The sequence below is a fragment of the Taeniopygia guttata genome, chromosome 1A (genome assembly GCF_048771995.1).
Source record: "Taeniopygia guttata chromosome 1A, bTaeGut7.mat, whole genome shotgun sequence".
NCBI lineage: Eukaryota > Metazoa > Chordata > Aves > Passeriformes > Estrildidae > Taeniopygia > Taeniopygia guttata.
The window spans coordinates 50,161,951-50,186,689 of NC_133025.1; the positions used below are offsets into that span (position 1 = coordinate 50,161,951).

General features: G+C 47.5%; 3 protein-coding genes across 17 annotated transcripts; 1 reads left to right on the forward strand and 2 right to left on the reverse strand.

Moving 5' to 3' along the window:
• Positions 1-355: 355 nt before the first annotated feature.
• On the reverse strand, positions 356-7,943 carry KCTD17 (potassium channel tetramerization domain containing 17). 13 transcript variants are annotated; one of them, XR_004366636.3, is made up of 8 exons: positions 7,414-7,935; positions 6,689-6,797; positions 4,844-4,935; positions 3,829-3,924; positions 3,324-3,449; positions 2,460-2,604; positions 1,992-2,064; positions 356-1,093 (listed from the first exon to the last, which is right to left on the reverse strand). XR_004366636.3 is itself a non-coding variant. In XM_012569242.5 (8 exons), the coding sequence occupies exons 1-7, from the start codon at positions 7,618-7,620 to the stop codon at positions 2,025-2,027; spliced, it is 966 nt and encodes a 321-aa protein (XP_012424696.4). In that variant the 5' UTR covers positions 7,621-7,943; the 3' UTR covers positions 356-1,093; positions 1,992-2,024. The 13 variants fall into 13 exon arrangements, 10 of the variants coding, with proteins under 10 accessions (XP_012424696.4, XP_030118911.4, XP_072779532.1 ...); XR_012053541.1 differs by lacking the exon at positions 1,992-2,064 and adding an exon at positions 2,065-2,281 and having other exon boundaries at positions 7,414-7,933; XR_012053540.1 differs by having other exon boundaries at positions 1,992-2,281; positions 7,414-7,933.
• Positions 7,944-13,121: 5,178 nt separating this feature from the next.
• MPST (mercaptopyruvate sulfurtransferase) lies at positions 13,122-17,747 on the reverse strand. Of its 3 annotated transcripts, XM_072923421.1 has the most exons (5): positions 17,555-17,747; positions 17,207-17,285; positions 16,729-16,802; positions 14,715-15,367; positions 13,122-14,110 (listed from the first exon to the last, which is right to left on the reverse strand). In XM_072923421.1, the coding sequence occupies exons 3-5, from the start codon at positions 16,767-16,769 to the stop codon at positions 13,812-13,814; spliced, it is 993 nt and encodes a 330-aa protein (XP_072779522.1). In that variant the 5' UTR covers positions 16,770-16,802; positions 17,207-17,285; positions 17,555-17,747; the 3' UTR covers positions 13,122-13,811. The 3 variants fall into 3 exon arrangements, with proteins under 3 accessions (XP_072779522.1, XP_030118908.4, XP_030118910.1); XM_030263048.4 differs by lacking the exons at positions 17,207-17,285; positions 17,555-17,747 and having other exon boundaries at positions 16,729-16,967; XM_030263050.4 differs by lacking the exons at positions 16,729-16,802; positions 17,207-17,285; positions 17,555-17,747 and adding an exon at positions 15,805-15,937.
• On the forward strand, positions 16,009-24,739 carry LOC116806607 (thiosulfate sulfurtransferase). The gene is made up of 2 exons (XM_032746289.3): positions 16,009-16,594; positions 24,260-24,739. Exons 1-2 carry the CDS (start codon positions 16,009-16,011, stop codon positions 24,556-24,558), a joined length of 885 nt encoding a protein of 294 aa, XP_032602180.3. The 3' UTR covers positions 24,559-24,739.

The window sequence follows — 24,739 nt, forward strand, 5'->3', positions numbered from 1 at the left end:
TTTTGATCAAACTTCAGTCCTGGCACTGGCAACTGGCAAAAGTTTCCACACTCCTGCCCACCCCCCCACATCAGATGTCCCTGGGACCAATAAGTTCACTAGACAGGTGGTCCTCACTTACTGTTATGATTTAGGGCTGCAGATACCAATAAGTAAACCTGCTCTGGAGCCCAGCTGCCTGCACCTGGGATGCAGCAGTACAGACACAGTGGGAAGCACCTCCAACCCCCAGAAGACAGGCACAGCATGAGCAGCTTCTGGTGGCTCCAGGTGATGAATCCAAACTCCTTTTCTCCAACTCCCACCCCCTTACAGAAGGAATGAATTCTTGCCACTTAAAATGAGAGGCAGCAAGGAGGAACAGACTGTGAATTTTATTCAGGAGTCTTCAGACACAGCAGTGAAGCAAACACCCCACTCCCCAAAACTGGGATCTGCTTGGTGCTGGCTGACACAACATCAGGTTACCAGCATGTTCCTGGTACACAGGCAGCACATCATTCTCCTCGTCACACTGCTGACACAGAGCTGCTTTGGGGGACAGGGAGGGAGGCACCAAGGAATGTGATACCCAGCACAGGGACACCTCCGAGCGATACAGGTGACCCAGGAAAGGACGATGGCTCTGCATTTGTCCCCAGGCCACAAGCCCACACCTGTTGCCTGCAACAGTGAAAGGGCAAGGGCTGGTTCTTCCACAGCTGCCACCACCTCGGTCCTCAATTGCATCCAGGGTGCTCAGGAAGGGACCGCAGGCTGCAGTGGCTGGTCGCTGATGTCCCCACCAGGGGCCACTGTGACATTAAGGAAAGCCAAACTGCCAGGCATAGGAGGGGGCTGTGGGCTCCCGCTCCTACAGCAGCTCGGGAGCTCTATGGAGCATCTGCCCTCCTCCAGGGCTGGAAGCTCAGCCCTCTGAGTTGAGTTTGTAAAAAAAAAATGGCTGCATGTGAAGAGTGAAGGAGGCCGGGGGCGTCACTGTGGGACAAGGGGCTGCCATACACTGCAGTACAAAAATAAAGATATAAACAAAAAATGAAAAGGCTGGAGCGGAGTGTTCAGATCACATCCTCAGATCTCTGGCTTGTAACAGCTAGAGAAGGAGAGAGAAAGAAAAACACAATCAATGGTAGGAAATAAAAAGCAACTGAGCATGGAGGGGAGAGTAAGAAACAGAAAAGGGGAAATGACAGAGGAAACACAAACAGAAGAAAAAGAAAATAAATGAGGGTGGGAAACCAGAACAGAAGAAAGAAAAAGTCCATGTGATTAACATACACTGAGTCTTAAGATAACACTCAGGTCCCACAGCCACAGACAAGGAGGCTTTCAAATAGAGGGAGAGAGAACTGTCAGCCAGCTAACAAGTGCTCTCCATCAGGACCAGTGGAGATTGACACTGAACATCTCCAGTCTAACATGAGCATCACAGTTTTGCAGTATGAAGAGGAATCCTCCTTCTAACACTCTCCATACCCAGCCCCACGCATGTCACCAGACAGCCTTCCTAAGCAGGAGGCAGAGCAGAGAGGCTCATTTTGCACACAGCTGTGAGAACATCTGCAGTAGGGACCAGCTGCTTCTGCTCTGCCTTTACCACCTTTCCCACTGCACTCTCATCCTGGTAGAGCCAGTGGGTGAAAAGCCCAGGGAAGGAAAAATAACAAGCTGCCTTCTGCAAGCTGCCCGGGCTGGCAGGCAAAGGAGCTGCGGACGGCAGTCTGGAGAAGCGATCTGGCATGCATGTCACGCAGACACATGGCAAAATTCCACCCCTTCCCCGAACCACCCCTGCCTGCTTTGCATTCATTTCCACCCCTCTCCCAGCTGCACTCTCCTTTCTGCTGCCAGAGCCTCTGGTCCACAGCCATAGGATCTGCTTGGCAGGTAAAGGCACGCATAGGACCAGAATATGTAAAGCCACCTTAGGGATGAGTCAACCTCACACCTCCCTCCTTCCCCTCCCCAAGCTCTACAAACCAGGGCCATACCCACAAGAGGGAAGTGAGTCACTCATGCAGAGCTCAGGCTGGCAGGAGCTGGGAGTGCAGACAGGTAACATACCTGCAGAGGAGGAAAAGTGAGGAGCAGAGAGAAACAGGGCCCTGGGCAGAGACCACTCTGAGCCCTGAGGGACAAAGAGAGCAGAGGGAAGGATGCTGGAGGCTGGCGAGTGGGGCAATGTGGGAGGTAGATGACAGTGCTGGGATGGACACGGAAGGGAGCAGAAGGGAGGGTCCACAGGAAGAGAGTTTAGCACAATCCCGAATAGATGGACAGTCTGCAAATAAAAATAAAACCGTAGATAAACCAAACAGTTAAAAATACAAAGCAGCAGCCATGGTAACAGCTCTCCCCTATCAGCTTTATCTCCAGAGAGACTCTAACTCCTGGAGAGGACAGCCCCCACACCCCACACCTGTTCTAATCCTTCCCTGCTGCTAGCTGTGAGCTCTCACCAGAAAGGTGGACGAGTCTATGCCTGGGGGGTTATTTTTATCATTTTCCTCAGGGATTTGCTGCACCTTTCTCCTCTGCTTCTGCTTCTGCCTCTGCCTCCTCCTCCACCTCCTGCTCTTCCTCCTCCAGGTCCTCCTCTGTGTTCTGTAGCCCAACATGTGGGACAAAAGGAAGAAAGAGTGGAAATACTTGCAAGATGAGCCATGGCAGTTCTTTCTCACACACAACGGAACAAAGCAATTGTCATAACACTGGAATAAAAAGGGACCTTTCCCCATGGCCAGGATAATTCTAGGTCAGGGAACAGTGAGGCTTGTTTTCCTCTGGAGTATCACATCAGGTATCTAACCCACTTACAAGTGCTGTGACCCCACCATCCAACAACTGCCATCAGTTGCTAGTGTTCCTTCCTGCATCCTGGGTGTCTACAGAATGTCATGCACTGCCACATGTTTCTGTCCTTCCCTCAAAAGGGGAGCAGGAGATATCTGTCCCTCAGGCTGAGACTCAAAAAGGAAAGAGAACGCTGCAAAATCTTCAGGGAAGTAATACCCTATAGGCAGTGATACAGACAGAATGGGCATGAAGAGGCATGAGGGATGCCAAGGTTAGAGTAGCATGAGAGGTGCCAAGGTGACTTGCTAAAGCCATTTGCCACACACAGCCACACACCACCCCTCCAACACACACACTCCTCCTTTTGGGCAACGGGTGTAATGCCACGGTGCTGAACACCAGGACAGGCCCCTGTATTTCACCACTGAGGTCCCCCACTGTCTCAAGGGGGAGTGAAAAGAGAGAAGGAGCAAAGAGCAAAGGATCTCATAGGCAATGGGAGCAGGCCGTAGCAAAGTTAATCTCACCTTGGCTTTGTGGCTGGGCTCAGAGCTCAGGCCATTGGGGGAGTTGTACAACTCCTTGGAGACCACGCACAGGAATTCTGTTTGATCCTCATTCCCATAATTATAGGATGAGCCAATGTTCACAAGCTGGAAAAGATGAGAGCAAGAATCACAAGCCCATATTCCTGGAAACACTCACTCCACCTGGGGAGCAAGGCAGAAAGCCCACCATGCAGCACTGAGTCCAATCCATAATCCTGTTGGAAAGCCTCATAACTCAGTTGAGGAGACAACACAGAGAACCAGGAGAGAAGTCAGACAGGATGCAAAGTAGTCTGGTCTCACACAGTATCCTCTAAACCTCTAGAAAGGGCAAGAAAGAGTCATTGATTGAGCATGATGGCTCAATCAATGACTTTCCCAGTATTCTCAGAGAGGGAAGGAGCCTTGCTTGGCAACTGTATGGTATCCATGATCTTTTCCCCAGAAGGCAACTCCCTCCCCCCCTGCTCTGCCTTATCTATACCTGCTCAAAGCGCCATCCATCTGACATAGTGGAAACCATCTGAGTGAGCTCCTCTTCCTGGCACTGCAGCACACGGTAGACATGCTTAGGAGGCACCTGAGAGCAAAATTGCAGAGCACACTGACAACAGTCACATGCTAAAAGCTGTTCCCTTCCTGCAGAATGAAGGAGTAATACCCGCTTCCTTGACAGATCTGTCCTCTCCCTCATGCCCCAGGTGAAAGGGGAGTGGAAACCACAATCCAGCTTTCTCCTGTGCTGTCATTGGAGGTAAGAGCAGTATCTCTTCTGAAAAGCAGGGACTGAGCTGAGTGCTCCTTGCATTGTCCCCAGAAGATACTGCCCTCTTTTGATGGGGAGTATGCACTTGTAAGTAGAAAATAATTTTTGCAAATGCAATAAATGCTGATGGGGCTTTGCAGCACAAAGTGACTGTGCTGCTGGAGGCTTACAACCTGAGGCAGACAAGATGAAAAGTGAGATAGTAGACAATCCTCCCTCTAAGAAATATTTTCAAAGGTCCCTGGCCAAGATGGGTTGTGATTGTGCCACAGGATTGACTCCTTGTCTGCATTTAACTCTTTCACAGCCATCTCTTCACCTATTTCCCCCAGGTTTCTCTACAGGTATTTCCATGTTCTTCGTTGTTATTACAATCCCAGGACTCCCCACACCAGTCCTCCTCTCCATGACACGTTTGCTCTCCTCACAAACATTCCTCTATATCACACAGCAACCAGCTACTTTCTTCCAAAAGCAAGAGGAGCTTTCTTAGTTTCAGGGGCTACATCCAGCATTAATTCTGGGATGTAAAGCAAGACTGCAACTTGCTTATTGTAACTAAATTCGTGTTAGCTTGTCCCCTTCAAGATTTTGCTGCATAGGGATTAGCACATAATCTTTAGTTGCTTCCTTCCATTCCTTGCTGCTTCTCTCAAGTCTTCTCTCCCTCTAGACTCACCTCTCCTGCCTTTTACACCCTCTGCTTTCCCCACTCCCCTTTATCTTGCCATACCTGTGTCACTGTGTAGTCCTTCTCCTCCATTCGATCCTTGATTATTCGGATCAAAGGACCAATGTTATAGAACTCGGCTTCTTCAAGGATCCCTGAGAAAGACAGACAGAAGGACCACAAAGACAGAAAGTTAGCAGTCCATCTTTATTTTTTGATTTGCAAAAGATCAATTCTGAGCTTCACAAGGTCCATAGGGAGAAATTATATAACTGCCTTACTTTTTAACAGGCTTGAAACCCTTACTGCACAGAATTGAAACTCGGCCCTCTGCATCTTGTTTCTAATGCTCACCCCAACTTCCTTATGCTGCCTGCCACTTCAGAAACAGGCACTGCCAGTGAAGGCTTGTGCTGAGGACTGCTAATACCTTTTCCAGATACCTGGCCAAGGAGAACAGCTGCATGCTCCAGTCTCTCTCAATGACCATTTTTCTGAACTTACTCAGACTCTCTTATTAAGGCAGAAAACCAAAACTTGAAGTTCTGACAAGTCACCGAAAGACCCAAGAAAATCCTAACTTGCCTCCTAGGCCACTTGGAGTTGCAACCCCATATGACATTATACGATCTTTGGCTCTCTTCCCTGTGCTTCAACTTAAAGTAGGTAAACAGAAATGTTTTTGTTTTTTTCTCTAGGGGTGTTTTTTTCTTTTTGGTGGTGTTTGCATCCATCACCTCTCTTGAGACTCACCTGTTTGCTAAAAGGCCTTCAGGAAAAGGCAAGTGGTTCCCAGAAAGTCAGTGAGGGAAAGGTGGCTAGAAGCCAATGCTCACATATCCCCAGGGCAGTAAAAAGAAAATATACATGGGGAGATTGATCCTTCACTACCTGACACACTCAGACCTCTTCTGTGTCTCTCATTCAGCAATGAATTGCCTAATGAGTTAGTTTTACACCAGTCTGAATGTTTGCAGCAGGATAAAAAAAAAAGCCAATGCAAATGAACTGGACTCCTATTTACATTTCAGATTTGATATTAAAACCTGTGGATGAACTCTGTCTGACCTCAGGATTACAAGAAATGTCAAGTAGGAAGCACCTTAAAATTGTGTTTATTACAATCCTGTACCATTAGTTGGGTATATTTTTGGATTTATAACTGGCAAGACTATTCTGAAGAAAATTTCCTTGCTTTAGGTAAAAATGTATAAGAAAGGCAAGAAGACAAATGACCATGCAGAAACTGTGCTTGGTAAGGGCTGGACAGCACAATTTGTATTTGGAATTTGCTCCTTATTAGACCCTAGCATCCAAAAAATAACAAGGCACTGTGGACTGCTGTCTGGTAACACTGTGATGTCACCAAGTCATCCTATTGGACCCACTGTCAACCTCAGGGGAGGGACTGGTTTGTCTGACCTGCTCCACTGGAATTTCTGCAGTCCACAACCCATGAGAGCACAAGCAGCATACTGTGCACATCACTGATTAATGATGGTCTTTATTACAGTCAGTAGAAGAGATGAGCTTGGTTTTGTTTGGTCTACTGGGCTTTCATTCCTAATTAGAAACAGACATTAATAGAAAACTCAGTCATAGAGCCTGGTTAAAAGTAGATCAGGAACCAGTAAAAAATGGTTTATTGAGGCTCTAAGATCTTGCCTACTACTGTCTTGGTGACATCTCTGCTGGACAGTTGTGATGCCACACCTGCAAGGATGTCTTCCTCACACACTCCAAACCCCTTTAGTAAAGGAGACATCATCATGCTTTGCAGGGATAGCTCTCTGAAATCCTCCCACATCAACATCCACAATGAGAACAAGAGACAGATAACAAGGCTGAGCACAAGTCCTGTTTTTCCTGACTGTGGTAAGTGGGATCTTTCTGAATTCCACAACTCACCCTCTTCAGCCATATCTTTATCCAGGACCAGCTTCCCATGACGGAGGAAATTCAGAATCGGTCCAAAGTAAGTGGGGTCCCGATCTATTAGGTATGCACCAGTTTCATCCTAGCAACAGATATAGATCACAAGGAGGAAAAACCCAAGGAAAACTGTAGTCAACTGTAAAATGCCCTAGAATACAAGAAAATACAAACCTAAGCAAAAATGTCCACTCTTTCTAAGATTCTTTGGAAACCATGGGTCCCTGAGAGTCCCTAGCCAAATCAGTGCAGCTTACACTTCAACTCCTGTATTGGTTTGCTCAGCATGCCCACCTCAGCATAAATCAATCCAGCTGAAAAAGCCCAAAAAATAGGCCTCAGTCTCTTTGTGCAACTGTGCATCCCGGCCTGGTGCGAGAGAGCAGAGATCCCCTTACAGGAACAAGGCTCAGTCAGGCAAACACAGCTGGGAAGTAGACCCAGGATGTGGGGTGACAAAGAGGAAGGAGAGCAAGAGCAGAGGGGAGATGGCCTCTCTTTTCCCCAGCTCGGGAAGGCAGGTGTCAGGCTACAACAAGGGGGAATCTGACATGGGGAAATCCTTCCCGGGAGGGGGGCAGAAAGAGCAGGCATTTCTCAGTTTCTCCTGCAGCTGCTGGGGTCTGGCTCCGTCCCTGAATCCCTCCAGCCCTCCCCAGGCTCGGTGGGGCACGGTGCGGGAGGCAACCCAGCTGCCTTACCCGGTCCGACTGCAGCTCCTCGCCCTGGCACAAACGACACAGGAAAGATTTCTGCTCCCGACACAGGGTCTGCCTGGTGGTGAGGAAGACGGTGCCCCCCACATTGAGCCTCACCCACTTGGCCTGGGTGCCAGCGGGTGGCGGAATGTCCCAGGTGCAGCGTAGCCCCACAGCGTCCTGCATCTCCTCCCTGCCCTCCATCCTCATCCTCACCCCCACCTCCCCCACGGCGTGCAGGGACTGCCGCAGGTGCTGCCTGTCGGAGAATGCCGGGATCTGTAGTTTATCTGCCTCTCCCTCCGCAGCAGCCGTGTTTCCCGGGAACCAGGATCTTCCCTGTGACTACCAAGGGAGTCCTGAGAAGAGGAAGGTTGCTCGGCGCTGGAGGATATCACTGCAGCTATTGGGGTGGGCAAAGCGACAGCTCCGCAGAGCTGACTCTCCCTGGCTTTTCCCCTGTTCCCGTTTTCACAGACCATAGGCCAGTCAGCACTCCGGAGGTGCAGGGTGTTATGCAAAAATCGTCGGCGTTTATTTCCACAGACGTCCTCTCTGGCTCATTAAAAGGTTCTGGGAACTGTAGTTTCGCAGGTTCATGCACAAAAGGGTGATGGGAACTGTAGTTTTCCCAGCTCGCTGTTCCTGCAATGAGGATGCAGTAACGAAGGGCACTGCAGCACATGACCTCAGCCCTGCGGCTGGTACTCTGCCAGCTTCCAGTCCTGGCTCTTTTCTGCAAGCTTCCTCGGAGACAGGAAGCATAACCTCAGCGCTGTACTTCACAGCATTCCCTTCAGGACATCCACCACCCAGGCTCACCGTTCAGTGTCACATCAGTTACCACACTTTCTTGCAGCAAAATATGCAAACAGTGGCCTTCTTGCTAACATATGTAGGGACAGTTCTGGGAAATGTATTTTGAATCTCCATGAAGTGCTGACAGGGAGCAGGAATAATTTTTCTTCCAACTCAGAGTTGCTGACCCAGCAAACTGCCGCTCTGGCCTGCTCTACCAGCACAAACCCCCTGCATCCTTCCCCTGGGCTCCTGCCATCCCTGTTTGTGTCTGGGCAACAGCGAGCTCAGACTGTAACTCAGCTCTCTGTGGAGTTTTACCTCTGCCTCAGGCGTGTATCACCCGCCAAGGCTGATGTGCCAATCCTGTATAATGGAATCTTGCTCTGCCTCTGGCACTCACTCCTGCCAGGCCGAGCCTGGTGCTCAGCAGTTCATGCCCCAGGGGACTCTGTTCAAATACACTCCTTTGGCATGGACACAACCTGAACAAACTCTCTCCAACAGCTCTGCTTTTCCCACTCCCACCTAAGCACAGCCGTGCTTGCCAGCAGCTGGAGCACAATAAGAATGGAAAGGAAACGCTGGTGTTTCACCCCATTGTGGCTCAACACCTTCCTCCACCTAAGCAACTTCCTGGCTCTTCCTTGGCAAGGCATCAGCAGCACTGCAGAGACACACAACACTTTTTTTTCCTTGTATTTAGATCTTAGTGCCTTTAGAGGTGGGGTGTTGTTGAGTGAAGAGGCTGGGTAAGGGGAAACATTAGGTTTTACTCTTACATTCCTTTTCTTCTTGTCCTTCCTTCTTCTTTTACTTGCAAATCACTCCCTTTTATCACTACAGAAGAAGGAAGCATCGCCCTTCCCCCAAATCACCCAGGATTTCCTTCACAAAGATGGCATGTGCACTTTGCTCCTTCTGTGGAGGAGTGCCAAAGGGAGGAGAGGAAGAGAGGGTAACACGGGAGAGGTTTCAAGATTGCTGGCCTTCAGCTAATTTAAGTACAGGAACAATTCAGCTGCTCTAGGCTGTAAATTCAAAAAATTTTGAACCAGCACTAGAATGACCATTAACAGAGCATGAAAAAACATTTTTGTCTACCTACATGGAGCAAGCTCTGGCCAAAATTACTGCCCAGCCCTGGGACCAGTCTCCACTGAGCAGTAACATGCATCAAAGATGCTCAGACTAACACTGACTCGGGCTGAAGCATCACAGTGCAACACAGCTCTGGGCTGTCAGACTGCTGTCCTCCTAATTCTGGCTCTGGGTCAAAACACAGCAAATTGGAGACCTCTGCCCTGCACTCTGGTGTGTGAGAGCTACAGGACCCTGTCTGTGCTGGCTGCAGCTCCAGCACGGAACTGGGGTGAGGACTGTGGCTCTCCGATATGAATGCAGCAGTTGAGTGGCAGCCTATAGCCCCTTATCTCCCCCTGCAAGAAATCTGCCTCCAATTTTTTCCCTTTTACCAAGGGCTCACCCTCTCCTCTTCCTCCTCTCACATCCCCTCATCCTCTTTCTCCTTTTTAGGGTCCATCTCTTGTTCTCAATACCTTCTTTTCCAACGTCCCCAATGACAATGCTGCTTATGAGTCCAGGGTGGTCTATATTCAAGGCATACTTTCTTCCATCAATACCAGTCTCCACTTGTGGCTGGAACCTCAAATCATTGAAAATGCACTGGGCCAGGGATTTCTCCACAGTATGTGAAAATCTTCTTTAGGAAGAACCTAGTGTGGGGTGAGTTACCAACTGAAATGTTCTGATTAGTTGGTGGCATGGGCTAAATACAGACTTGATTGCACACTATCACCAGATCTAGTACTGAGATGCAATTAATGTGCCTTTGTTAAGTCCCCTAAAATCAAGCAATAGGACACAGGAGAGGTAAGTTTAAGCAATCGGTGCTGTTTGGTCAAAGGTTGGACTCAATGATATCAGTTCTTTCCCAGTATTAAGGTTTTATGATTCTATGACTTGTTCCTGCTGCCTTTATAACTGTATATAGAACTCATGCACAGAAACAGAGGGAGAGCAAGCAAGAGCTTACACAGGGCTGTGTGATGGTGTAAGACCGTACAACTTTGCAGAGTCCCCAGTGAAATCATAGAGACCATTGCACAGATGGACTGAGACCAGGAAAAACTTGACAGCCACTGAATACCTCTCCACAGAGGTGAGGAGAACAGAGCAGGAGGTAAACTGGGAGTGTCTTGGTTCAGCAGTCAGGCCTGCAATGCAATCCTGCAGAAGGTTATACACACTGCAGTGCTCTGCAGCTTTGTACATGGCATATGATGCATCGCTGGCATTGTAGAGCTGCTCTTAGGGAACTGTTGTGTTGTGGAACAGCAATGGGAGCAGGGATCACCGTGTGTTGGCACAGACAGTGTCACCACTCTGACAGGTTGGGGACACATATTGGGGATTACATGGCAGGAGGCACCAAAGAAGAAACCAGGAAAAACTAGTTGGCATGTCCATGTACAATCAGTGCCACTCTGAAGTGGAGAGGGAAAGATAAGTGATGCTATGATATTTTGCTAGTAAGCCAACAGTGAATCAGGCAAATAAAATTCCCTGCAGTGGACTTGGGGGTGGACACAGTTGAAGAATAGAGTCCAGCTTGACTGCCAGCTGAGCCAGGCATTTTGAAGCATGAAGAGAAAGGCCCCATGGCATACAGACAAGCTAATCTTCCTCCAGCTCCTTGTGCTGCATGAGATCTGTGAGCAACATACCTGAATTCAAAGCAGCATGCAAAGCCTGCGTGTGAATGTGCATCATGCAGCCCCTTTGCTGAAGACTGCTGGGAGAAGGAGACAGAATGGTTGTGTAGCACTTGGCTGTAAGCTGGGACCAGGAGAGATGGGAGGAATATGAAATGTCCCTGCAGGCAACACCAATTACTATGGCCCATGCACCACTAGCCAGTGGTGCTAGTAGAAGAAGGGCTGCTTTAGAATTTGGAAAAATGTGCAGAGGAACAAAGTTTGCTGGGAAATGAAGCATTAAATAGTGAAACCTGACTGCTAGAGAGGAGAACAGAAGGAAGAGGAAGGCAGATGACAAAGAAGACAAGTGAAGAACAGGGGACTATGGGATTACTTTTGACTAGGCCAGACTGCATAGAATCCAGACCTCCTTCAGGACAAAAGTATTTCAGATAGTAAAATATACCAATAAACCAATAAAGAGTTTACATACTGGCCTGGGATTCTCAAATTTATATAGATCTCTAAAAACTCTAGTCTAAAGGTGGCCACAGGTCAGTGTGACCTTCTTCCTACATCAGGGCTGTTGTTTAGGCTACCTTTCTGGCTACCATGAGCCCTATTCCACCAAAGATTTGCTATTACAAATTCTCTGTAGCAAATGTTCCGCAGGAAAGTAATGAACATTAGCGATTTGCATTGTATCCACTTCTCCCCAGCTTTTGGTTCCTATAGGAAACCCACCCACTGAGTCAGGGACATAAAGATCTGCAGAACATTTATAGTCCTGGTGTAAGTCCCCTCAGCTGTTCCATATGTCCAGTAGCATGTGTTATAGCTCAAAATAGGTTTTTCAAGTCTCCAGGCTTTGAAAACATTGTCTCGGTCTTCACAACATTCTCAGTGCTTTGCCTGCATCACCAGAAGGGATCTCAACTAAAAGGAGGGGGAACAGCAGAAGACACTCTTGGATAGATTTTTGATACATGATATATGAGGGAATACCCCAGAAAAACAAAGTATCTTGCTGTGGGAAAGAAGATCTCAGCTTCTCCTCTGTGAAGAAATAAAGGCAAAGTTAAGCATCTGGGAAAAGATTTGCTAAAAGCTGGGAAGAACCACTGAGATTTTGCAGCAGAAAATTCAGCCCAAGAAGGGCACTTGAGTACTGCCAAGCTTGGCATAAAAACGAGAGAGGGAAGGGCCCTGCTAGATGTCATCAAGCCACAGGAGTGAAATGTAGAGCAAAGGGAGAGGGAAGTTTTCCACGTAATTTGCAATCTCCAGGTGGAGATCTCCAGGCTGGGCTGTGCCACATACCTCCCTGCAACACACAGGACAGAGAAAAGCATCTCAGTCTCAAGAGGAAGCAGAGAGATTCCCCACTGACCTCCAGGACTGCTGGGTCAGTAGCAAAAAAGAAACCCATTGCTTAAGATGCATCACAAATATTTTGGAAGGGCACACAAGAGCCAGCTCCCTGCATCTATTGCAAATAAGTCTGAAACAGTATTTCACTTTTCCTAATAACTAAATTTCCCTGGAGAAACAGAGCAGGCACTCATTTGGCCACATAATCATAAAATCAGCCTATCTGTGTTGTTTGTTGTGACAAGGGTCAGAAGTAAGTAAGCCAGAAGAGATGCAGACTTCTTTTTTTTTTTTTTTGTGGGAGGTTTCTGTGGGATTTTTCGTTTTGTTTTGGGCATTTTTTGTAGAGGAGAAAATCCCAGAGAGAACAAAATCTTGGACATTATCAGGGATACCTGGTGTACTTTCAATTTTTAGACATAAAAGAAAAATGTCTTGGGGAAAAATAGGTGCCAGTATGCAGGTCTAAGTTCTGCTAAGTTTGTAGGGTAAGGTTGCATGGCAAGAATTAAAATACCCATGCAGTCCATTTTTCACAATGTAAGCTGACATCCAGTGTAACCTACAGCTGTAGACTTTAAGGCAAAAAAGCAAATGGACAAGGACCAAAAGCAGGAAGATGGTGCAGAGACCCAAGAGAGAGGCATGCCATTGTCTTTCCTGGGTCAAAGAGCTTGTTGAGGATAAGAGGTGTGGTTCTACTCAGAGAGAGAAGGAAATATCTCATTTGAATTTCACTGTGGACAAAGTGATTCCATAAAAACAGAACTCCTGAAAAGTATTCACCTAAGCAACACTCAGGTAAGTTCCATTCAGCAGAAAGACTTTGAAACATGTTTATTTACATTGTTTAAATCCCAGAATAATTTCTTTTTCTCAAGGGGGATTTTGGACCATGGGGCTACAAGACTGGCTAAGTACACACTGTAATTAGAGTCCAAGTACAAGAAGAAATACAATTCAAGTCTCTAGCCTAAGTGCCAACCTGAATGCTATACTTGCTCCTTTAAGAGTCATCTCTTTCCATAAAGTTTTGCACTCAAAGTGGCCATAACATGCATGGGTGGGACAGAAGCAGAGGGCATGATTATGAGGCACAGTTATATAAATATGACCATCTCATGAATGAGCATGACTGAATGTTTTGAGTCAGGAGCTTGGCTTAACTCAATTAATTCCCCATGCTGGCAGCAGCACTCTCTGCCATCCATCTGATACGGTGAAATGGTCACAGAATCACAGAATGGTTGAGGTTGGAAGTGACCTTGGGAGGACATCTGTTCCACCCTATCTGCTCAAGCAGGGTCACCTAGAGCTGGCTGCCCAAAACTGCTGTCCTCTTCATCCTCCTAAGCAGCAGCAGGGTAAGGAGAAAGTGCCAAAGCACCATGTGCGCATGATTGTGATCCAATGCCTTCATCTCAAGACACTTAATCAGGAATGCTAAACCCATCTTTTCCAAATCCTATTTCAAGGCAAGCTACGTGCACAGCTGGGAAACAATGCACCTCATTACACTGTTTTCCCCTTTCCCTCAGAAATAATATTTTCAGGCTGTGCCCTCATGTACCATTCCACCCAGGCCCCGTCGTACACTGCAACATCTGGCTTGCCACAGAGGTAGGCCCCCAGAGCCACATGGCAGGCAGTGACCCCAGAGCCACATGTGGCTACTACTGGCTTTAAGAGGTCCACCTTCTTCTCCTGGAACAGAGTGCGGATCTGCTCAGGGGTCTTCTCTAAGCCAGACTCTGTGAGAAAATCAGTGAAGGGGATGCTTGTCGACCCAGGGACATGACCAGGCTCAATTCCTAAAGAAAAAACAATACAGACAGGAATTAACCTCTATTATCTGGGACAAGTCTATTGCAAAGCCTCTTCTGTTTCACTGAGAGGAATATTTATTGCTTAGAGTATTTTGTTAAAACAAGTACATTTAGTTTTGTTACGCTTTCCTTTACTAGATTACTAATTACTCAGGAAGGATGGCTCTACGTGTAACCTTCATCTTACCACATGGGCACAACCTGTCAAGTTCCATTCTTTCCCCTAGTTCCCTCCACATCTTTCTCCCCATCAGAGCAACCCACACTGATGAAGCACCTCCACAGACCATTCTGAGGGGAAGAGTAGCACCAATACTTGAAGAGACCAATGAGAATCTTTGGGATGTATCAAAAGCTATGCTCCTCACCCAGCCCCTCATGAGGACAAAAAGATATATGTCTTCTCTACTGCTGAATTTTCAAAGAGTAGCACTTGCTAGTCAAAAGGAGGACAGGTGGACACACTGCCTAAAGTCCCATCCCATAAAAGACAGCCATTATTTCTTAGATTACCTCTACAGAGTCCAAGTGATGGGCACCTTAAATTAAACCCCTCTTTATAATGCCACTGTCTCATAAGGCACATTACCATCTCGGGGCTCTGGCTCTACTCCTCGGAACCGTCCCGCAGCACGGGCATCCACTAGTTGGAAGTGACGGGAATCCAAGTTATCTAAGACGTCCTCATATGTTTTCACCAGGGACTTGTCCAAGGAGGCATGGAACTCAGATGGAGCTACCTGGGTTTTCCCAGAGCTAAGTGCATTCCCCTCTCGCTGCCAGTTCTTCAGGCCACCATCCAGAAGGGACACAGCTTCATGTCCAAAGACCCGGAACATCCACCATACTCGAGGTGCTGAGAAGAGACCTTGGTCGCTGCCATCATACACCACAACATGGGAATCATTCCCCACACCCAGCTTCCCCACATACTCGGCAAAGTCATTAGCTTTAGGCAGCATGTGATCGTAAGGTGAGGTTCGGTCACTGCACTGGTCAATGTCGAAGAAAACCGCACCGGGGATGTGGCGCTCCTCAAACTCTCGCTTTGGATCACGCTTCATCTTTGGCAAATACCAGGATGCATCCACGATTCTCAAGGCCAGGCCAGCTTGCTGGGACTTGATAGCTTCTGAAAGCCATTTTGCAGACACCAGAGCTCGGTAAAGGAGCTGTTGCGACATCGCTCCGGAGTCCTGGCTGAGACTAGCCAATTTCTGGATTCTGTCTGAGTCCACCTGACTGCAGAAAGTAGAGAGTCACAAATTAGAGACCAGTCTTCAAAAAGCAACTGGACAAAGATGCATTTTGGGACCCGTGTCTGCACTGAAGTGCTGGCTAAGCCTACAATGGGGGGCTTGAAATGCTCCAGCCCCGAAAGTAGTTTCCCAGAGCTCATCCCAAACAATGCCCCGAGCGGGACAGCCACGGCAGCCGTGCCCTGCGCCCGGCCCCACGCAGCCCCTCTGGCCCCATCCAGGGACCCCAGCCAGCACCCACAGCAGCCAGAGCGGAGCGGGGCAGCCCCAAGGACCAGGTGCTCGGCGGTGAGGCACGGCCCCACGCCTCTGCCACCCCGGAGCACACCTGCAGCCGGGGCCGTACCGGGGCCCCGCCGCCACCCGCTGCGGGCCCCCCCGGCTCGGCGGGGCCGCGATCGCCGCCGCTTCGCCCCGTACCTCCGCGCTGGGCCTCGGTGCCCGCCCGCCACGGCCGCCGCCGGAGGGCGGGAGCGCTCCCGGCGGGCCGGTCCCGGCCGTGCGGCCGCCTCCGTGCCGCCCCTCGGGCCGCGCCTCCCGCCGCCATTTCGTGTGTGCCGGGCCGCGTCGGGCGCTGTGTGTGGGGAGCGCGGCCCGGCGGCGGCGCCCCCGCCGGTCCCCGCGATGGCGCGGCAGGGCCTGAGCCGGGCGCTGGTCACGGCCTCCTGGCTGGCGGAGGCGGTGCGGGCAGGGCGGGTGGGCGCCGGCCTGCGGGTGCTGGACGCCTCCTGGTACCCCCCCAAGGAGCGAAACGCCCGGCAGGAGTTCAAGGAGAGGCACATCCCCGGCGCGTCCTTCTTCGACATCGAGGAGTGCCGGGACAAGTCCTCCCCCTACGACTTCATGCTGCCCAGCGAGTCCCACTTCGCCGACTACGTGGGGGGGCTGGGGGTCAGCAATGACACCCACGTGGTGGTGTACGACGGCGATGAGGTGGGCACCTTCTATGCCCCCCGCGCCTGGTGGATGTTCCGGGCCTTCGGGCACAAGGAAGTCTCCGTGCTGAATGGTGGCTTCAAGAATTGGGTGAAGGAGGGGCACCCCGTCACGGCGGAGGTCACCCAGCCCACCCCGGCTGTCTTTAAGGCCAGGCTGAACAGGGCCCTGGTGAAGACTTTTGAGGAAATGGTACAGAACGTGTCGTCCCTAAAGTTCCAGGTGGTGGATTCCCGCCCCGAGGGCCGGTTTCGGGGGACAGAGCTGGACCAAGGTAATGGAGGTGGGACTGGCACCTGCCCCAGGATAGGATGATTGTCAATATTAAACTGGGAGTAACAGCTCCTGACACCCATCAAACAGATTTTCCTAATGCACAGGCATGCCTCAGCGCAACTCATTCATTACCTTAAGGGATCCACACTTGCACGTTCAGACCCCAATGCCATCACTGAATGCTTTTGTTGCAGTTGGCTATAAAGCTGCAGGAGGAAATAGCAGAAAAGGGCTGCAGTCATTTGGTTCCAGCATCTCCTATCCCACACCCTGCAGAAGTTTATCAAAATGCAAACATGGGAGGTGAGAGCTCCCAGGGGTTTGTTCAGGGTCCTATCTAAAACCAGCAGACACATATAAACTATCAGTATTCATACAGGCACCTCCCACCATAATGAGTGCACAAGCAAAAGCCAAGGTTTTAGGTAATACAGTAACTCAAGGGACATTCTCCTTATCACTCTGACTTCCAGCAAATAGAGAATTAGCTTGAGCTGATCTTTGTTCTTTTGCTTAAATAAGAAGAGTCTGAAGTCTTTAGTGAATGTATGGGGTGTCAGCCTCTCTCTTTTAGGCCCCAAGTTACAGGAACAAAAACTGATTTCATTACCTTGGTGAAACACTGGACACCCAAGCGGCAGGTGTGGGAGAAGTCCTGTGCTGTGGGGACAGCAGGTACAGCAGTGTGCCTGGAATGAAATTCAAGTTGGTTAAAGGAGACCCTTGCTGTGTAATTTAAGCCTTGGTGTATCCCAGAATAACCTCCCTTCTGAAAGGGTGTAAAGGAGACTTTCCTGACTGATCAGTCAGGAGGCACTCTGGCAATCACACTCCCACCACCAGAGACTTAACTGCTGGGACCAAAGCCCCTTGCCAGCAGGCAGTTCCACTGAACTGATGGGTGCCCCACTTGACTACCTACATGCCCCACACACACACTTGAACTGGGTTTTCTTACCGTCTCGAGCCTGGGTTTTCCTTAGCAGAGCCTCAAAAACCTGGTTCCTTAATGCAATTTCTTAACAGTACAATAACACAGAAACAACTTGAGCTCCAAGGAGGGACCTAAACAAAGGAAGCACTGAACTTTTATGCTCTACCAGTCTGTGTGTGACAAAGTCCTGGCTCTTCCTGCTGAGTCCTCGGATCCTGCTGTGTCTGTGTCCGGTCACCTGGCTGTGCCACAGGTCCTGGGCCCTCTGTTGTGCCAAGGGTCAGCACCAGTTCCTGGCCTCTTGCCTGGGACTCTCTCAGCCCAGAGCCTAACCTGTGGCTGACACTGCAGCTGCACACCGAGCTGTTGGCACTGAATATGTTCCTCAACAAGGGAGTCACAGAAATGGCTGGAAGAGAATGAGTTTCTAGAAGAAAGCACAGAAAAGCTCAGCAGCAGCTGTTGGGTCTGAGCAGAGCCCACCCTGCCAGAACGTGCAGAGGGTTTCTGTGGTCCCCAGGCTGTGCTGCCCTGCTGCCCAACAGGTTATCATTCTGTCCTGGCTGTTCACATGAGTGTGTGTTCCTGTACAGCCAGTTAGTGTGACAACATGTCCTGAAATACATTCCTGCATTCAAACTTCAGGAGCATTTGGCTGTAAATGTCTGTATGCATTGGTGGCCCAGGTGTCTACAGGGAGCCCCTCAACACCTTTGACCTGCAGAAAGAAAATGTGGGAGGTGGGAAAGGTAATGGGAGTAATGGAGAAGACTGTGGCTGAGGAAAGGGAAAGTTAGGCTTATCACTCATTCTATTTCTTCTCCTACTACAGCCCATCAAAGTGAAGGTTGAATTTTAACCTCAAGATGTGACTAAAATGCTCCTTGCTGGGAGCTGGTGGATTTTGCATTCTTTCCCAAGGTGAGAGTTGCCACCAGATGACAAATACCGCAGACCCAACAGCATCTTCAAAACAGAATTTTCCTTTGAAGTGAGTCAGCATGGAACAGCTTATTTGTGGTGGTCCAGTTTTGCTTCCCACAGCAGATCCAGCAGGATAAGCACTCCAGCTGCAGCTGCTCATTCCACAGGAGCTTGACAGCTCTCTGAACAAAGCTAGCCAGTAGCAGCACATCAGCCAACAGTGGGTAAAAGACAGTGCTTACACCTAAAAGAGCAATTTGAAATCAATGCTGATTAACTGCAGGGGTCACCAATCAGGGAGGACACAATTTAGAGAAGACTAATGGTCTTCAGGTTAAGGAACTTGCTGCCTTCTCAGGTGATTTCAGTTTAATTATTGCTTTAGTTCTTGACTTCCTAATTATGTCAATTAATCTCTCCTGTTCTGTGAGGCTAATTACAGCTGACTCTTTTGCCTATTTAGTTTTTCAGTTCTTTGTGGCAAGAATTAATTGTCCCTGCTTTACTTTTATCCTTGCTGGGATTTAGACCTCTGTACTGGTTAAGATAAGCCATAGTATAGGACTAGTTTTTATTTGCTGGGAGAGGTTCACCAAAGTTGCCAGAGTGGAAAAGAATGGACATCTCTATAGGCGAGGTCTCATAGGTCTTAAATGCGGGTATTGCCTTGGATGAAAAGCTTGGATGATCATGCAGAGTGTGCAGCATAAGCCTGACAGATGTGCAGCCCTGACCTATGCACCAAGTAGTTTGAGGTGTCCCTGCACAGTGCTCTGTTTCTGCAGGAACTAATAGTCCAGGGCTGATGATAAAAATAATTACATGATGGTTGCCAGCGCTGATCATTTCTGGCTGTTGGGCACTTAAAACTGATGAACAAGAATTATAGTTAACCAAATGCATACAGAAAAGTTGAGAATTTCTGAATTTTTTTGCAGACATCAGAGAAAACAGGGGAAAGTTGCCAGACAGGAACTCTATCTAAAAAAAGAGAGCAAACTCAAAATCATTTAATGAATTTACAGGTATTTTTCTTCTCATTCTCAGCCCCGAAGTAGTCCTTGTCTGCCTTCTGCATATAGAACTCGTCAGGTTTGGCCCATTTTCCCAGTTCTCCATCCTGCCTGCCCCAAACATAAAGTTTTTGCTAATCTTGAATGCTCAGTGGGAATGAGAATGAAATGTACATTTTTCTTCCCCCTCTCCTGGAAGAGGATTCTGCAGCTGGGAGTGGACTGGCTTTGCTTTGATCATGTAATAATACTTGGGGCATAGGAATGGAGAGTGAGAGACTTTTATCAAAGTCTGTTTCAACCCACAGGAACCTATGAGGACTTTCAGGGAGCTGGCCAGGACCAAGCTTAAAGTGTTCCTTACAATGTGTTCACGGTAGGTTAGACAAGATCAGTAATTGTCCCTTCTAAGACATACTATTTGAATGGAAGAGAGAGATAAACAAGGAGGCAACAGAGGAGGCATTTGGAAAAGAACTATCTGCAGCCAGCACACTCCAAAACCACAGGGAGTTAAATATGGGCTGAGCAAATTTTTTATCTTTTTGACATTAAGAAATTCCATCTGGAGCTTTCATCACAAAGGGAAGGCTAGAGAGGAGGGGCTGTGGTCTTAGATAGATAGCCAACAATAAAAACAATATATAAGCAGAGAATCTAACAGATGTGGAAAAGGGAATTAAGTAGTGAAGAAGATAACATATTACAGGTTATAAATTGTGAGGAAGGATTGCCAGACACCAAGCTGAGTGAGACTTGGCAAAAGGAATTAAGTAACAAAATCTTCTGGAACAGAGTGAACAAAAGAGAACAAGGAGAGAAGGAATAAATAAGGTTGCTGTGCAGTTAGCGGGGGTTCCAGGTGGAAGTTTATTGGTGTGTGGTCTCAGCATCATACTGAGCCCCGAGTCTGTGCTACCATGTTTCCTTCTCTCCTAAGGATAATTCTGCAGAGCCGGGAGAGAGCTAACCAAAAGATATCCCCATGTTCTAATCAGTGAGGCAGATGATCTTGATCCCAAATATGTATCAAAAATCAGTCCTGTCACATTGGAACTTCATGAGACAAGAATTTGATGCATTTATTCAAAGCATGGTTCTATGGGAGAGAAACCATTGCGAACTTCATATTTACAATAGGGGGTACAGCACAACCTAGGCAGCTGCTGGTCTTCTAACATGGATAGATTGGGAAGCTTTCAAAAAACTCTTCAAGAAAAATTATTTTAAACAAAGGCAAAATTGAGTAAAATATATAGGTAGACTTGCACTTCACCCAAGGGCTTTATTTCCTTACCAACAGAATTGGTTGGCTAGATAAGAGAAATGGGAACATGCATGTCTGGAAGTTATGTGTGATCTTTTCTTCCAGCCATTGGAAGCACCTACAAGGTAGAGTTGTGTCATTTGGACTTTATTAATGCTTTGGGCTTAACAGTCAAGGGACATTTATTAGGTCAATGTGAGGAGAGGGCAAATAGCACAAGTATTGTTAGATTTTAAAATTTGACTGAAAAGGAGATAAGTGAGATAAGAAGAGCATGTACTGAAAGAAAATTTGTAGGTCTGGAAGTTGCCAGCATGGTCCCATCATTAAGCTTCCGTATTTTGTTTTGTATTTTCCTGAATCATCAAGGCTTTGAAAATAGGGACTTGTTACTGAAATGTGCTGTGGCACTGCCATGGGATGGTCTGAATGATCACACGGGGAGTATTATGTAAGCTGCCACCTGTACAAGTGTATAACACTACAGAGAGCAAACTCGAATGCTTAGTAGCCCACAGCACTGAACTGCTTGTGTTTCCCCTACAAGCCAATGACCCACATTTGGAAGCAATAGAAGAGGGTAAGACTTTGATGAATTAGTTGGATGCAGGAACATCACATGTGATTTAGCCTTGGCAACAGCCTAGGCAACTCCTGTTCTGCCAACTGTGATGGTAGGAAATGCCATTTCTTTATCTAGAAGCCTGCTGGACACCTACAGCTGTTTCAAGGGTGGCCAAGACAGAGAAAAGTGTATCTAATGGGCTCTTACTGGATTTAGGATAAGGACAGGAGGTTGTTGGGAGTGCTGAGGGCTTGCCATCAGTCTGTTGGAGCAATAGCAGAAGGGCAGAAAAACTACTTCAATCATAGGGCAGTGTTAGCTCAAGGATAAATGGTGTATGGACTGTGATGATCTGATCACTGGAAATTAATGTTCCTCCTCACGTAAGCCAGGAGGAGGCTCAGTGAGCACCAAGAGGTCCCTCAGTGGGAAGTTTCATGACAAGAATCCAAACTGTTTCTGAGATGGATGCTTTTTTGAAAGGCAGCTTATAAAATGATTACTGAGTATCTGGGGCCCAGGCTCTGTAGTCCTAGGGCTCCTTCCTGGAGTTTCTGACAGTGACTGCATGAATCTGGTGTGGAGTGTCCTCTGTTTCATATGGGACAGGAACAGATGTATCCTCTCCCCTCTTTGGATTCCAGCTGCATCCAGCCTTGCCTTGCAGTCCTATGTTTCTCTGCTCTTGACCTAGCAGAGAGAGATTATAAAGCTTTCTCAGCCACTTGAGAGCACTTCTTAGGCAGTCCAAGGGATTGTGGTTGTGCAGTTTCAGCTCTTTTTCTCAGCTGAACACCCACATATGTAAATAAATGCAGTTTCCAGAGAATTCCCCATCTTTCATCTGCAGAGTGCAAGCACTGGTCTCTGACTCCAACAGACTTTTGAATCTCTGGAGCAATAAAGTCTCCCTATAGATCAAAGTCAAAACTGCTCTAAAATGAGTGGGGTTTTTTTCAGATCTGATCAGATCTTACCTGAAGAGTTGTTTCTGGGTGGTGATGTGTCGGTCTTCAATAAGAAAGGGGTACAAACCTATTTTAAGGTGTGTGAACAGTCTAAAGAAGAGATAATGATCATGGTGCCTGGGACACCTAGTAAGTGAATCAAGGGCCCAGCAAGCTTCTTTGAGCAAGAGTTCCCTTCTAGTTCATCCTCCAGGACTTCCTGATCTCAGTACACTTCCCAGTGCTTTAGGATAGCTCACAGACTTGTCTATATTGGGGTGATCACCAGGACTGCAGCAGAAATCTGTTGCTCAATGGATCTTTTCCCATTTACTGTGTGGGAAAGTGGTAGCCTAACCCAAGCATGTAAGAGGCTTCAGTAAGCAGCTTTGCAGTCTGAGAACTATATACAAAGTTTTTTCAGTTTTTGCTTAATTTTTTATTTCCTCTCTGTCATACAGACGCTGTATTGATGAGTGAGTTTTGCAGTTCTCTGTACTGAAGTGATGAACTGTTGTCTTCTGGAACTGGAAAAAATGTGGTGAAACCATCAGTCCAAAACGCTGCCTCTTTTATTTTTTCTTTTCCTTTTTAAATGTTAGTCCCTGCAGAAGTCAGCAGTTTTTCTCCCAGCTTCTCTCAGTAATGCTAAACATTTCTGAAGGATGCATGAGGTGACTCCTTGACAACTGTACCGTATTTTTAATACACTCAGGGAGGATGAATCAAGAGACAAAGAGGGTCCATCTGGAACAGGAAGAGAACTTGTGAAGCTGACTCAGGGAAGCTTGGATTGTCTTTAGGTTCTGTCTTTGTTCAGCAGTGCAAAAATTCCCTTCAATTCCGTGCCAAAGCCATTTTCCCCTTGTATCTCAGTATGTCATGTTACCACTCTGCATAGTGATGAAACTGCAGTGTCATTATGTATAATGTCAATCTCTGTCTTGGTATAGTTTAATCATTTGACTGTAACAAAGTCAAATTATTAAACTGCCCCAATAACTCCCATCTCCCAAGACCAGTTTTCCCAATGATTTGGGCAAGTAGAAAGCTGCCAGTGAAACAGATTTACTATTCATGTGGGTTTTCTTTCAGATCTGTCTCATTAGATGTTCAAACCTAGCAAGGAAACCTTCCTTGAAACAGATTTTCAGTAATACATAATGGTTTTGGCTCCAGTGAGGCTTGATCCAAAGCCTCTCAAAATGATTGGAAAAACTTCCATTATTAAACCGTAAGAGTTTGAGTTTGAAGGGTGTGATGCCAACCTTGTCCGTTGTATTTTTATATCTGCAGCTCTCTAAAGACCTTCTTTTGACATGCAGTTTTGAACTTGCCTGAGGTGGTCAGAAACTCCAGCAGAAAAACAGAAGTTGTGCTGATTTCATTCATGAGTAGATAAGAAGTGATACAAAATTTGAATTCTGAATTCTCTGACCCCATTGTCCCAGGATAGCTGCCTCAGAAGTGAAGTGGCTGACTTTAAGGTTGCTTTATGATTTCTTACTTATTTTTCTGAAATATGACATTTAAGGTGATGCAGGAGTAAACTGTGAACAGATAACCACTTTCACAAATTCTACATACAGGCCACATTTCCTGCTTCTGGAAACTATATCACTACACACTGCTGGCATACCTGGGGAAGGTTGGAAATGCATTGCTTTATTCCTCTTATCGCAGGTGCCCTTAATGCCTTTGTTAAGGCATTTTCTGTGGAGGTTCATTGATTCCTGTTGTATCTAGGGCTTCTTCAGATTTCTACATCTCATTGCTTTCAGTGAGGAAATAGTTTGCTAAATATTGTGGAAGTTTTAACTTCAGCAAAATTGAATAATATTTGTCCTCTTCTTTTTAGCCTAATACCACTTTGCATCTTCATCATCAAGTGGAGCAAATGAGTCTTTTGGAGGGAGTGAGACTATCTGCAGTGATGTCTGTAATGTCTGTGTCTTTCATCACCTATGTTAATGTGTCCTTGCTCATGTTTCCTTTCCTGGTTCACTCTTGCAGGGTTGGAATCTGGCCACATCCCTGGTGCTGTGAACATACCCTTTCACTCATTCCTGTCAGAAACAGGGCATGAGAAGAGTATCGAGGAGATCCAGGAAATATTCCGTGAGAAGAAAGTGGATCTCTCGAAGCCGCTGACGGCCACGTGCCGCAAGGGCGTCACGGCGTGTCAGATTGCCTTGGCAGCCTTCCTGTGTGGCAAGCGCGACGTGGCCGTGTACGACGGCTCCTGGTCCGAGTGGTTCCACCGAGCCCCACCTCACTACAAGGTCTCGGAGTTGAAGCGCAGCAAGGCCTAGAGGGAGAGCTGTGTCTGGGGTAACACGGTCTAGCAGCTGTCTCCAGCCCAGGGTAATGCAAAAGGGAGGAGGTGGAAGTAAAGAAAAAATCGGTTCGATTTTGCAAATTTTTTTAGGAATTATCATTAGGTTTCTATTGAACTTTTGATTTTTGACAATTAATAAAATCTTAGATGATGCA